General features: G+C 36.3%; 1 protein-coding gene across 4 annotated transcripts in view; it reads left to right on the top strand.

The window, feature by feature from the left end:
- The window catches only part of LOC107556767 (ribonuclease 3-like), a 46,851-nt gene extending 41,700 nt beyond the window's left edge, over nucleotides 1-5,151 (top strand). For all 4 annotated transcript variants that reach the window (XM_016239964.1, XM_016239965.1, XM_016239962.1 and 1 more), the window contains 3 exons: nucleotides 1,648-1,740; nucleotides 4,420-4,466; nucleotides 4,666-5,151. In XM_016239964.1, the coding sequence (XP_016095450.1) occupies nucleotides 1,648-1,740; nucleotides 4,420-4,466; nucleotides 4,666-4,781 (256 nt within the window). In that variant the 3' untranslated portion in view covers nucleotides 4,782-5,151. The remainder of the gene's footprint in view (nucleotides 1-1,647; nucleotides 1,741-4,419; nucleotides 4,467-4,665) is intronic.
- Nucleotides 5,152-15,045: the final 9,894 nt, after the last annotated feature.

The raw sequence follows: 15,045 nt of genomic DNA, 5'->3' as shown, positions 1-15,045 counted from the left end.
CTTCTTTATCACTCTTGCTTTGTGACATGGTGCTCCATCATGCTGGAAAATGCACGGATCATCACCAAATTGCTCATGGATCGTTGGAAGAAGTCGCTCTTGCAGGACGTTTTGATACCATTCTTTATTCATGGCAGTGTTTTTGGGCAAAATTATGAGAGAGCCCACTCCCATGGTTGAAAAGCAACCCCACACATGGATGGTCTCAGGATGCTTCACTGTTTGCACAACACAGGACTCATGGTAGCGTTCACCTTTTCTTCTCCGAACAATCGATTTTCCAGAAGTCCCAAACAGTCGGAAGGGAGCTTCATCAGAGAAAATAACTTTGCACCAGTCTTCTGCTGTCCAACCCTTGTACGTCCTGCAGAATTTCAGTCTGTCCTTGACATTTTTCTTGGAGAGAAGTGGCTTCTTTGCTGCCCTTCTTGACACCAGGCTGTTGTCCAAAAGTCTTGGCCTCACTGTGCGTGCAGAATTTAGGGCTGCACGATTAATCAAATGGGATTGTCATGCGCATCTTGTCAGTAAAGTCGGTTCTGTGATCAGTAGTAAATCTCCATCACGTGCTTTCAGATGGAGCAGCATTTACTACACAGATCCGTAGTTCACTGACAAGGTACGCAAAACCGCATTCATAATCGCAGACTATTTAATGACGTGATTATGAAATCGTTCTGCGATTATGAAAGCTGTTTTATTTTTTATTTTTTTAAGTTGGTGTTTGAAGTTCCTACAGTAGATCCTCCATTGCAAACTTGGAATGCTCTGATTGTTTGGAATGCTCATGTATCTTTCTTCTAGTAAGATGAGACATCAACTCTGCAACATAAAAGTTTACATTAAACTATATAGAAAAATCAGCTGAACTAAATGAGACTGAATTGAAGTGATATATTTAGAGAAATTGTTCTGTTCATTGCTGATTGCTCATGGTTTGCTGTATATTATGATTGGCGCAAAGTGTCATGGTGATAGTAAGGTGGATGCTTTTGCTTTAATTTTAATGTCTGTCATGACAGCTTTCGGAGAGTTTAGCATGGTAATATGCATGGCAATGTTAATGTGTTTGGTCTTGGCGGAATAGATCTGCTACACTGCTGCTGCGGTAGAGCAAGTACCGAGACATGCAACTGCCAATACATCAACAGACATGCTGCTGTGAGCATGTAAGAAATACTGCTGCTGCACATATAACATGAAATAACCCCCATATATAATATACATGAAATCACTCTGTAGCAGATCTATACAGGTGGAGCTGGGGAAGGTGGAGGGATTCTAAAATACTAGCTAGCACTAGCACTGCTAGCACTAATACTAGGACTAGCTGAGTATTTGAATGTTGAGCAGCAAGCTCATTGGCTGCTGATATGAAAAGAAACCAATCAACTGCTCCATGTGAATAATGATGTCATTATATCAGGTTGAGTTAGAACTTATAGGCCAGCGCCATCTAGAGTTTTTTGACAGAACTTTGGATGTATGTTGTCTTTGGATGTATGTAAACTTGCTTTTACTGATGCAAGGCCACTGGTCAATTTGAAGTCTTATAATAGAGTAATGTGGCCACAGATCCTCTTAATTATTCCAGTTTGTTTTGTTTTCATTCATCTCAGCTGTGATGCTCTTCATCTTGTTTTACAGAACACTTCAGACAGTTGGACCCTCTCATGCCAGGACCTACACAGTGGCAGTGTATTTTAAAGGTGAACGGATTGGCTGTGGAAAAGGACCAAGGTACTAATACACCCAGATATTTACCCTCATTGCCACATCGCTGCATATCTGCTTTTATAAATGTCTGTCAAAAACAGTTTCTGTATGTCACACTCTCAGAACTTGCTGTCCAGGTCTAGATTTATGCCACCTAAAAGCTCTCTTGAACATTAATCCATGTTTCTGTCTTGACATTTTTATCATTTGGTGGTTTCCTCTTTCTGTGTTGCTCTGTGTAGCAGGCAGCACTTTCTATTCAGTGAGCCTTTATCTTACATATTGAGTTTTGATTTTGTTTGTAGGGATGCTCTACTGGTATATCGGTATCGGGCCCGATACTGAGCTCCTGTACTCGTACTTGTTAAAATGCCCCGATACCAAACGCCGATACCATGCAGCATGTGTTAAGTGCCATATTCAGACAAAGAAACGCCGACAACAGATAGCAGAATGGAGTTATTAGAGATTAAGGATGTCTACGAAGTATATGTATGCAATGAATATAATGTTAAACATTCAGTATTGACTGTATAGCTGATGTGCGCGAGCTAATAAGCAAAGCACGCTGAGTGGATTGAGCGCAGATGCGCGAACTTGTCGAGTGATTATACCTTTCTCACAAACATCACTGAAAAGTTTGTAGTTCGGTCGGATACGTCAAAAACAAGTAAGTAAAACAATGCACAAGTTACTTAATGGTAGGGAGAGAGAGAGAGAGAGAGAGAGAGCGCAATTCTGTTGTGTGATCATTGATGTTCACTCACTTAGCACACGCATCATTTGGATTAAAACTAAATCGTAAAAAAGAAGAGCGTTTATAAGGGCATTCACTATAAACATTTATTTTTAACCTTAGGCATACACGACTTTCTGACGAAAGTGAATCTAGCAGCCTGTGTGAAATGCACTAGGCTGTAGGCTACTATTCTGCATCTGTACAAATACGTGCACGCATTGCGCGTGTTTTGCTTGCTTGAGGGTTTCTGCATTATATGAGTGGCTTTGTAATATAAATCGCAGCACGTTTCAGATGAAAAAAAAACGTGACTTCTATTTCTGAAAATATCACAGTTAGAAGATTTATAACGAGTGGTTCCCTGCATTATTACAGCAAAGCGCGTGATTACAGTATACTAATCCGCTGCAATGGAGCAGCTCTAATGCTATTAAATTAAAGATGTACCATAGAGCAAAAAAAATGAACAGTGAAAGTAACAAAAACTTGTAAAATACATTTTAATGAGCATAATTAAGTGTTAAAATAACCAAAGGATATACAGTCAAACCAAAAATTATTCAGAAACCAGATATAATTTTTATTTTTATTTTTTTTTACTAGTGGGTGCAGGACACTATAGTTCATTTATGTAAGTGAAGATAGTAAAATCAAGTAAACCGTGTCAAATTATACCCAAAATTTCTTCATACAGTGGACTACCAGTAAAACTGATACAAATTTGGGACCAAAAATTATTCCGACTGAGTCTGGGGAAAAAAATTGAAGTTCAGGTTTGCATGTACCTGGTTGACAGCATGCCCAGGAGACTACAGGCTGTCATTAAGGCTAAGGGTTGCACGACTAAGTATTGATAGTTGTGTTAATACTGTCATACAGCTGTCTAATTTTTGATTGATTGTAATCCATTACATACCTTTCTATCAAAGTTATCTAACATTATCAAGCTGAATTTGTTCTGACACAGTTTAACTCTGAGTTCTTGTTATATTTTTTTTACCGTTTTCTAAACTATAGAGAATAAACTGTGATAATGTGAGAAATGTTGAAGGTGTCTGAATACATTTAGGTTTGACTGTATCTATTTGATAAATGAATTTAACCAACTAACATTATACATACTCTTTTGGTTTCTGTACCCAATATTAAACAAATTTACAAATGCAATAAAAATATTTGTATCGGTACTCTGTATCGGCAACTACCAAAAATAAAAGTATCGTATCGGGCAAGTACTGGAAAAAGTGGTATCGGTGCATCCCTATATGTTAGTGATCTGCCATGTCATGTTAGTTCAATTTCATGGCATGTTTATAATAGTTCTTAGTAGCTCACTGATGATGTTAACTAATAGCAATGGAACAAAGGGAATGAAAGCTAAATTGTTTATTACAGTTGTTTTTTGCATGGATGACGCACAGAATCATATGTTCAGTATTATATGCAATGTTGCTTCCCTAAAATGTTTTGTTTCATTGCCTTTGGAAGAGACCTGCAAAAATATGAAGTATCTGGATATATTGTCTGAAATTGAAGTTACTCAGTATGAGCTAATTGTTGTTTAAACTGTTGTATAAAAGCAATATCACACCAGCAAACTGTGATATCATCCTAAAAATGGAAAACCCGTATAAAAACCTAGTTTAAGGTTATCATTCAACCCAAATGTATTTATAGGATGTTTACCTGTTTTTCAGTTATTCAATTATATTAACACATTTAAGAATGTTTTGTTTTCATGTTAACATGTTAAGCTTATGTGTTTAGTTATGTTAATGCATTGAAAAATGTTTGGCCACCCATGAATTTTAATTTTAAACATGGCCATTGAGACAGATGTTGATCAAGAGCCCTGCTGCAGGTTCATTGTGTCATATGTACTTTATTTACTAATTTCATTAGAATGATAAAGATCCATTGTTTGAGTTGCTTAACATGTACAAATTTTCATTTTATCCTGACAGTATTCAGCAAGCTGAGATGGGTGCAGCCATGGATGCGCTGGAGAAATGTGAGTGACTTTGTTGCATTTTTCACCAAAAAATGGAAATGGTTTTAGAATAAATATTTTCACACGTTATGGGAATAAGGTGTTTATTACAGTGCAGTTTTTATTTTTTTTGGTTTGTTGAAGCAGCTATTATAATGATAAAGGTTATGAAAGTCTTGGTTTTCTATTTTACATGTTCTTTCCCTCTTGACTTCTGCAGATAACTTTCCTCAGATGGCTCATCAGAAACGCTTCATTGAAAGGAAGTACCGACAAGAACTGAAGGAGATGAGAAGAGAGCGGGAGCGACAGGAGAGAGATAGTGATGAAGGGTAGAAAAGCAGAAAGTGAAGGAAAAAAAGCAGGATGTTACATGAAGCGAGTCGTACAACAAGCAAGCTTAGGAAAGCAAGAATCTTTTTGTTTTGTATATGAATGTGTATAAATCTGTTTGTTAATCCAATTCGTACCGTTGGTATGTTTTAAAAAGAGAAAAGCTTTGCGTGAAATAAATCAAACCATCAAAATGTTTATTGTGTGCATCATTTGGTCAAACCACAGAGCACATAATTTGGTCAAACAGTCTTTTGTACAGTGATCATAATCTAATAGCATTTGATTGTGAAAAATGGCTGTTACATACAAGGCATATGCTCCACAACTAATTTCATTCACATTTAAAGGGTTAGTTCACCCAAAATGAAAATTAGCCCATAAATTACTCACCCTCAAGTCATCCTAGGTGTATATGACTTTCTTCTTTCAGACGAATCCAGTCGGAGTTATATTAAAAATTGTCTTTGATCTTTCAAGCTGTTTAATGCCACTCAGCGGGTGTTGCATGCATCAGTCCAAAAGAAGTTAAATAAAAAGCTCCCATCCATAAAAAAAAATTGTCTCACACGGCTCCGGGGGGTGAACAAAGGCCTCCTGTAGCGAATCGATGCATTTTTGTAAGAAAAATATCCATATTCAAAACGTAATAATCACTTCAATCTAGCTTGCGCCAACAGTTGTACACGGAAGCAGCTCCGGGCTGATGACGTACGAGTTTAGCGTTGCTTATGAGTACCTCACCTTCAGCATTATAATTATTTCACCCGCGCCGGACAGAGACTGAGACGGTGCCGCTGCATGTCGTGCCAAACCTCTCATAGCAGCGTCATCAGCTTGAGATTGTTTTTTTGAGATCGGCCTTTTTAGAGACCGCTGATCAATCATCCCAACGTGATTATCGGCCGATAGTGATCGGTAGCCGATCAATCAGAGCACCCCTAGCAAAAACATTATTTATAAATGATCCATTTAAAATCGCCTTACATAATCTATTAATCAAACATGACGCTGAAAAATAAAAATGTCATATACATGAGATGTGCTTGCCTTGCATTATGATCTGTAGCCTGTATTACTGTAACATCAGTTTAGATTTACCATATTAGATTAAAAAATATATATTTTTCAATTCTTTTACTTTTTCAACCTGATCAGAAAATTTTAATATTTGTAATAAAATAAACAAAAAAAATATTGTTACTACCAGTGTCCTAGGAATGTTTTAAAATGATTTGTATTATTTATTAGAAGTAGTGACCATACAAAGTACCATACTTACTTAACCAGCTACTTCTTACTTAACCATGCAGGGGGAAAAATACTATAGAGATGAGTCTCTTAAATATTAGATAATTTGACCTTTTATGATGGGTCAAGTTTAATTCGGGTTGTAAAATGTGATGTGGTGTGACTCCCCAAAAATGCATAGTATAACTGCAAAACATTTTCTGATGTGCACACTCAAGATATATTATGGTTACGTCACATAATCAGTTTGGAGCAAAATGTAAACTGGGAAATGTAAAATGGAATAAATGTTTTTTGTAACCAACATGAATACAAATAGTTTATTTCTAATAACGTGGCATGTGTTTTAAACTTGCTTTTTAAAATGTGTCGTCTTTTTTGGAATTTTTTTATAAATCATGGACCACTTTATCTGTCTGCGTGTTCTCTACCTCAGCCACAGAAACATCATGTTAATGACATGTTGCTTTGGGTGCAGGTGCATGTCACAAGTGAAGCATACAGAGGCCAGAGAGTTGCGGTACAATGGAGCATTGCTCTTCTTTAGTTAGAATCAGGTATGTGTTCCTCTGTAATCAGCTTCAGGTCAATCAGAGACTAATTTATCATGTTATGAAATCTCTGAACAGGTCAGTTGTTACTGGGAGGGTTCACTGTTTTGGAAGACTTTTTCCCTCTGTATGATATCGGTGCTAATGTTTGTTTCCTAAACAAAAAAAACAGTGCTGCAGATGAATTAGTAAGTAATAGCCCTCAGTTGCGGTAGTTAACTAATCAATGTGTTTTCATGCCTCTGAGAACTACTTTAATTATACGTTTCATAATTACAGAAAGAAACTGCAGTTTCATAATTAATTAATTTTATATATATATATAATATATAATGCATAATTTCTAGACACTCTACAATTCTAAAATGAAGATCAGGTAGCCCACTAGTAATAACTCAAGTAAAGTGTTTTAAAGTGAATAGCATGATAACTCCCTAGTAATTGCTGGAGTCATTGTAAAATGCTGAGGTTTGTAAGATAGCAATTCTTTCTAATGGTGGTGTAATTTAATAGACTACCTATTGATTATGTAAGTGATAAACTGTTTAAGTAATGGTTAAAATTTTATTTTACCCTGCTTTTTATGGATTAATTTCACATTAACGATGAAGCTGTATTTAGTTTCTTAGTAATTCTCTGGGAGGTATGGAAAAATACTAGTTACTGATGATCTAATAGTGAATTATAGCATTCAACTGAGTGCTACTTAATGTGTTAATTTTCTTGTTAATAGAAGTTACTAGAATATAAATATTGTTATGCATTTGCTCCTGTGTAGTTATTTATTAATGATGGAACAGTCTAATTTGTGAGATGACTGAACACCTGAGAAGAGGTGATGCAAACCCCTCAGAGGACCTCAGATGATGCAAACCCTGAAACAACATAAACTACCAAATTTTGCTACGTTTGATTGCAACATATAATCATTGCTGTTAATAGTGTTCATCGTCTGTTTGATTATGTCATTATCTGAATTTTACCGTACATTTCTGCCATATGTACATCAATTTGACATAGTCACCACTGACAAGCTACTACTAAATGCTGCTTTGCAACGATTTGTATCGTGAAAAGTGCTATACAAATAAACTTGAATTTAATTTAATTTGTTCTAAATTTGGTAAATAGGTTGATAGAAAAAACACAAATGTTTTTAGTTATTTACTTTCAGTAAGGAAGACACATCTGTGCTGCATGTTTGGAAGAAACTCCCATTTTGCTGTAAGACACAACTGCTGCCACTGAGGCCATGGGGACACAATGTAAAAAAAAAAAAAGGTCCTATCTACAGTATCCAATCACCAGTTTTTGTTAATGTTGAAGTGTCAGACTAAACACGTCAAATATTGAGTGCCACAGGGCTCAGTATTAGGCCCTGTAATTCTCTCCTTGCGCTGTAAATTCTTCCCTTGGGGACATTACCAGGAACCATGGCATTAGTTTCTACTATTATGCAGATGGTACTCCGCTTTATATTTCACCCATCTTGACTTGCCAATTTAGCAGAGTGTATTTGTGATATCAAAGACTGGATGATTAGAAATGTCCTTTTCTACTCTGACAAAACAGAGGTATTAGTAATTGGATCAAAAACCTGAGATGATGCAGTATTATCTGTCTTTGGATGGAATTAATGTTATTCTGTCTTCTACATTTAAGAAACTGGGTGTTATGTTTGATAGCAATCTGTGACTTGCCAATCATATTTCCAGTGTTTGCAGAATAGCCTTTTTCCACCTTGCTACGCTAAGACACTTGCTGTCTCTTTCTGATGCTGAAAAACGTATTAATGTGGTCATATTCAAAACTAGATTACTATAATGTGCTACTGGAAGTCTTGATGGTTTACAATGCAGCAGAGTGCTTAAGAAATGTGATCATATCAGCCCATTTTATCATCTACTTCATTGGCTGTTAGTCAGGTTTTGTATCCGTTTCAAAATTCTGCTCATTGCACACAAAACTTTGAATGGACTCAACATGACCTTCCATCTTATTCACTACGGTCACAAAATTCCAGCCTGCGTAGTTCCTAGAATATCAAAATCCACACAAGAAGGTAGATCCTTTTCCTATTTGGCTACTAAATTATTTAGTCAAAAGCTTGGAGTCAGTTCATAAGGTTGGCTATATATTCCATTTACAGTAAGCCCAGCTGTGCTCCAGATAAGCCAACCATGTGTTTTAGTGTAAAAGCTTTTTTATTAAATATTTAGAGCAAATGTGAAAAATTGTTAAATTCTTGTAAAATGAATGAATGAATTCACCCGGCTATTGTGAAAACATGACAGCTTTCATTCTTCTTTTGTCTCCCATATAGGGGAACTATGCTGATTTCAGTCAGAATGAGATTTCCAGCGGAACTTAAACCCATTCAAACTCCACCAGAGGGCACAAAATCCATTCCAAATTCAAAGAGCTTTATTGCAGTGTTTCTCAACCTTTCCTGTCCCAATGTGTTTTCTGTCTAAAAAAATAACTGGGTAAATAATAATTTATATTATTTATTATAATATATAATTTACATTATTTTTATATATTATTATTTCTTGATATAATTTATATTAATAAACATTTTCCAAATAGAACAAAAAAAGATTTTATGACATGATTAAATGTGCTCTTCAGAAGATTTTTTGGGATAAAAAATTTATGAAAATCCAACTCTCATGAGATTTTTATAAATCCATACAGATACAGTTTTTATAATGTGAGAAAAAAACACCCAACCACCAGTGGGGCTAAAGCTGATCGTACGAAAATGTAGGAATGAGGTCCGAATTCATACAAATTTGCCACCAATCCACAAAAACGTAAAATAGTTACAAACTGAGTGTGTTGGAATTTCAACAAACCTGTCTTTTTATTCTACCCCATTCACAACAATAAGAATATAAAGATGATTTACAATTTAAGCTGTCTGTCTTTTTTTATTGCAGAACAAGAATACCTCAGGTATACAGGTATGTGTACTGTGCCCAAACAAAACAATGTTCCTCTGCAAGTAACATACAGTTACCATAGTGTCCCTTTAAATTTCACAAAATACTTTTTGTTCGTTAGTTTTGAGAAGATTATCTGTACTGGTGCAGCAGAAAACACTGTTTGGTAGGAAGAGACTTATGCTGCATAGAAACCTTGATGAGTTAGTAGGTTTGTGCCCTTGTTCTTCTGCTGGCTGAGGTCTGTCCTCTGTTCTTCACTGTATGTGGGCTAATATTTTTAGCTGTGCCCTATTTCTGATGGTTACGTTATAGTTGCTTTCTGTGATTAGACAAAACCCTGATAAAAATTACCCAGGCTAAATTTACCACAAGAGACGGCGAGAAACTTTTCTTTTACCAGTGGATGGAGTATGTGTCTTGGCACTGGCAGACTGAAATATCTTGGAATAGAAATGATTATTTTTCAATTTGACAGCAATGGCATTTCATAATCCATAAAACACCCTAATCATTTTGTATCTAATCTTTTTACCAATCAGTCTGAATGAGTGAATGAGTGAACTTAAACTGAATAAAATAGCTTAAATAACTAATAGCTGGATAAAATAAATGCATACATATTCATACAACACCCTTTTTACCTTGCTCTATTCACAGCGACTCATTTTGGGGCATGTCCCTTTAAATGCTAATGAGCTCTGCTCACCCGCCCCTTTCTTCAGTGGAAGAGCAAAGGCGATTTGCAAATAATCATAAAAAAATATAAAGTGTCAGACTTACTTCTTCTGGAGGTGCAGCTGGATCACGAACAATGGGTACTGATCTATCCTTGAGTTTGAACTTTTTAACAAAAAAACTGCCTTGAATTGCCCCTTGTTCAGAAAGCAGTCTGGAGTAAAATTATTTGTGCAGACATAAACGAATTTAGGTGTATTCAGTGGCGCATTACCATTAAAAACAAAACTAGTGCACTGCATCTGATGAAGTGAAGTGAAGTGAAGTGACGTGGCCAAGTATGGTGACCCATACTCAGAATTAGTGCTCTGCATTTACCCATCCAGAGTGCACACACACAGCAGTGAACACACACAAACCGTGAACACACACCCGGAGCAGTGGGCAGCCATTTATGCTGCGGCGCCCGGGGAGCAGTTGAGGGTTCGGTGCCTTTCTCAAGGGCACCTCAGTCATGGTATTGAAGGTGGGAGAGAGCGCTGTACATTCACTCCCCCCACCTACAATCCCTGCCGGTACGAGACTCGAACCCACAACCTGGGAGATGATGGGAGAAAATTAAGATTCTTATGTTCTTCTACATCACAAAACTACAAAACACCTGCATTGCTCACAAGACATTGTCGCTACAGCTGCTGGAGCGTGGAGAAAATGATGTACTTCGTACAACTGGCTGAGGGCGAAAACATGCTAATATTGGACAGTACTTCAGCGGTTGTGGGCGGGGCCTGAACAATATGACATCATACTGCTCAGAAAATCTAAACGGCTTGATAATTGAGACTGTTTAGGATTTTGGGGGATTAAAAAAAGGGAGTGAATGTAGGAATGTAGTTTTTATCATCGTAGGGTGGTTGTGTCTACACACTGCTAAGATACATTTATATGCAAACACCATGTTAAAGTGAATTTTGCATCCAATGTCTACTTGAAATATAATATTAATTCAAGTGATAAAGGATTTCGAAAGTCTGACAGTAATCAGTGCTGAGTACTACTGTAAAGTTTACCCTGCCTGGTTTACATGTTTGAAAATGATAAACAGTTGAAAACATTAGAAATTTAGAAAAGTAATCAAATGTAATCAGTTACATTACTTTAATAAAGTAATTGAAAAGTTACACTACTTATTACATTTTAAGTAGGGTAACTTGTAATCTGTAACCTATTACATTTCCAAAGTAACCGTCCCAACACTGTTAACAAGCTAATTAATGAATCATTATGACAACTAACAAGGGTAACTACGGGAAGTAACAAGCCAGGCAAAGGAACAAGAACTAAACACGGAGAGAACATAGAAACAATGGGAACAGAAAATGCACTTCAACATAAAGTTGAAATTGAAAATACACTTTTACCCCTCAGGGTAAAAGGTCAAAGTGTGTCATCAATCAAAAAAGTTGACAGGTGGCCCAGCATATTTACATAACTTATAAATTAATTTGACGCTGACATTGGTCATGCCATTAACTTTCATTTACAGTGAACTTTATCATTCTGCATATGGTTCATCTGCTGTAGAAAATGAGGCGAATTTGACTGTCCTGAGCACACAGTGGGTATCCTTTAGTGACCCAGGGAGGATTTACAAGAGTGCATCTGTCAATGGATACTGTGCAAAATCCTTCCAGGGATTTCAGAATCAATCTGTGTTGCACATTTCTTACTGTGAGTGAGGGATACTGGGAAGTTCCTTAGAGAAATTATCTTTGGCTCATATGAACAGATGGAGGATTTTTCTCACAATGCAAAAAAAAAAGTTGACTTTATTGCTTTACAGACTCGTTATAAGTGAAATAAAGTTTTCTTACTCCCTTTTTCTCTCTCTTCTATCCTGTATTCCTCTAAAAAATTGTGGAACTTTTGTAGCGCTTCATGTTACTGCCACCTCAGGATGAAGCTCTAGTTATATTCCTCATTTGTTTTGTCAGTCACTTTTGATAAATTGTTTGCTAAATAAATGCATTCAAATGACTGAACAGCCCTCATTTTTATGATAGTAGTAGTATTAAATTGCATGTGCTTTAACACTGCATCATGAAATCTGAAATATGGTCACTAACTGAAGAGACAATCAAATGTATTAGCATCTCGATTTGCTGAATTTTTACAACGGAATTTTTTTTATTTTTGATAAGAAATAGATGTTTTATACAGTACATTGGGTAGTATAATAGTAATTATAAAGGTTCATTAAGTTCAGTAATCACTGCAATTTCCATGCATCAAATACATTCTTATACCCATACTTTTTTAGTCAATAAATGGAAATGCAAGCTTATATAAGTCATATTTGTCAGCTTTGGCATGCTAATGATTCTTGAGGTGTTTCTGGAGGCTGATCATAGTTACTTTGCTGTTCCAGAGAAGATGAATAAATAAAGCACATTTGTTGATCATCTCTCAGCACCACTGGTCTGGCCTCTCTTATTTTAAAATGGCAATTGACGGCAAAAGAATGCCCACACATAATCACAATTACATCTGAGCAACTTAAATCAATTGTGGAACTCAAACTTCTATCTTTCCATGAAGAGTGATGGATAACTATACCCACACATTTTCCATTACTTTAGCTTTTGGGGTTGATAGGGAATATACATCACTCACTTGTTGCTGAATCATCCATAGAGCATGACACTAACATAACTTGCCTCATGCATTCGATTCCCTTTGGATAAAAGCACCTGCCTAATGCATAAACATAAATATATGTGCTACATTGAAGTCAATAGGGGATTCAAAATACAAGTCATTAAGAGACATCCTGGGCTTTTCAAAAATACCGAATGTTGTACATCATAATTCAGTAAATTGTATCCATCTTATTGTTTCCTGTAAGAGTGGACCATTGTAAATTTAATGTGTCAGGTTTCTGGTGTAATCCGCTTCCAGCTATGCTTGATATTGCAAACTAGTGTTTCTTGCCATATTACTTTAATGTGTTGTCTTAATTATAAACACACTGAGTTGTAGCACAAACAATTTTACTGTTTATTGCACTTTGTTATGCTTCTCGTTATTTCCCTACCGCAGCTAATGAAGCGGAAGTCTCGCACATTCACAGAAAACAGCTTAGTTCTGCATTGAAAAATAAGGTGGCGAAAGAGAAAAAAAGGTATGTTTATTATTGTGTTTTTAATCAAGTCTGTATGTATAATGCATTATAATATCACCTATTTGGGGTTAGAACTTTTAAGATGCAACCGTTATAATGCGTTTTGGATATGGATATGGATATTGATATTGCTATTTACATGTTTCAATGTTATATTATTTGCTTGTTTTTAGGTTAATGCCATATATGCTTTGATATAAAAATGCTTGCACTTGCAATAGGGTGGCACTTATTGAGGGGTACATTTTTTTTTTATTGGAAACATTAACCTCTCACCCCCTCATTTGTTTCTCCACTAGAAGTACGCCATGCATGCTAAATACTATCCAAATAATTTGTCATTTAGTGTATGCTCAAAGAATGTATCTTTTTATCAACAGGTACTTCAAGATCTGATTGCTGATAGGTTTCATTCACTGATAAACTTTTGACTGTTTCTGATGGCCATTTTGCATAACCAGGTGGAAGAGAGCAATGTTCATTCACTCCCCCTACCTACATTTCTTACTGGTACTGAGACACGAACCCACAATCTTTGGGTTACAAATCCGAATCGCTTACCATCAGGCCACAAGTGCCCCATCTCAGACTGTCACCATGATCAAGATCAGATTGCAGTTTTTCAAAGATCAGTTCTCATCAGCAGCATTGTAATTTAACATTTTTAAACTAACAACACTGTTCTGTGTTCTAATTTTTAACCTAATTCACCATTTACTAATGGTCTTGTATAATTATTAATTACGTGCTTTTGTGGTCATTAAGACGGAATGTTGTTGAGCACACCCCAAACATAGTCCAATCTCAGCGAAATTTGGCTTGTTTCCATTTCTTATGAAGACTAGTTGACTGGGCGGGTGAGAGCAGAATATTTCAAAAGTCCAAAAATAAGAGCCACCCTAACATGCAATATTTGCTTTGTTAGGATGAATAAACAACAGTTGTGAAAGTTAGGCTCATGAGTTTGATGCTATGTAATCAACCACAAAGGTTAAGAAGAGGGTACACGGGTGAAGAGAGAGCATGTTGCAACATCAAGCGGAGGTGAGCCAGACGAAGACTACAATGAAGAAAAGGAAGAGTGCTAGACGCAGACAGCAATGTAAGCGGCAGGGGAAGGACAGCCATCTTATTACAGTAGACATGAGTCACAGACATTGATATGTATTTGGAATTCCCCAAAAAGTAGTATAAAAGGTCTGAGGAGTAAACCACTCTTTATGCTGCCTGCATTAAGCTTGAAGGACACCTGATACCCTATCGAGGGGCACCAGCATCTGCAATATTGCTGTTTAGAGTTTGAGTTTAGAACTCGTAGCTTAGCTAATTTAGTTTCATTTTTGCATTAACTGCTTTGTATTGTAACCAATAAAATAAGAGATTTTATTGTTACAATTGCCTCCCGTGAGACTTTACTTACAAACTGCAAACTGAGCCTCAAACAAGAACAACCAGAAGGGAGTCTTCTATGTCATTCCTGAAGTACTTTGAACCTGCAGGCGGGTGAGTACTTCATGGTTTAGGCTAAATTTGATTATCCTTACCCTACCTGAATAACCATAGAGTTAAAGGTGTAAGATAAAAGGACACACCGATTAACAATATTTACAACTTATTTGGGGTTATAACTGGGAGTATAACACACAATGAATTAGTGTTGT

The sequence above is a fragment of the Sinocyclocheilus grahami genome, unplaced genomic scaffold (genome assembly GCF_001515645.1).
Source record: "Sinocyclocheilus grahami isolate Dianchi unplaced genomic scaffold, SAMN03320097.WGS_v1.1 scaffold578.1, whole genome shotgun sequence".
Lineage (NCBI taxonomy): Eukaryota > Metazoa > Chordata > Actinopteri > Cypriniformes > Cyprinidae > Sinocyclocheilus > Sinocyclocheilus grahami.
The sequence above is the reverse complement of the archived record's forward strand: the minus strand, read 5'-3'. Positions and strand labels throughout refer to the sequence as shown.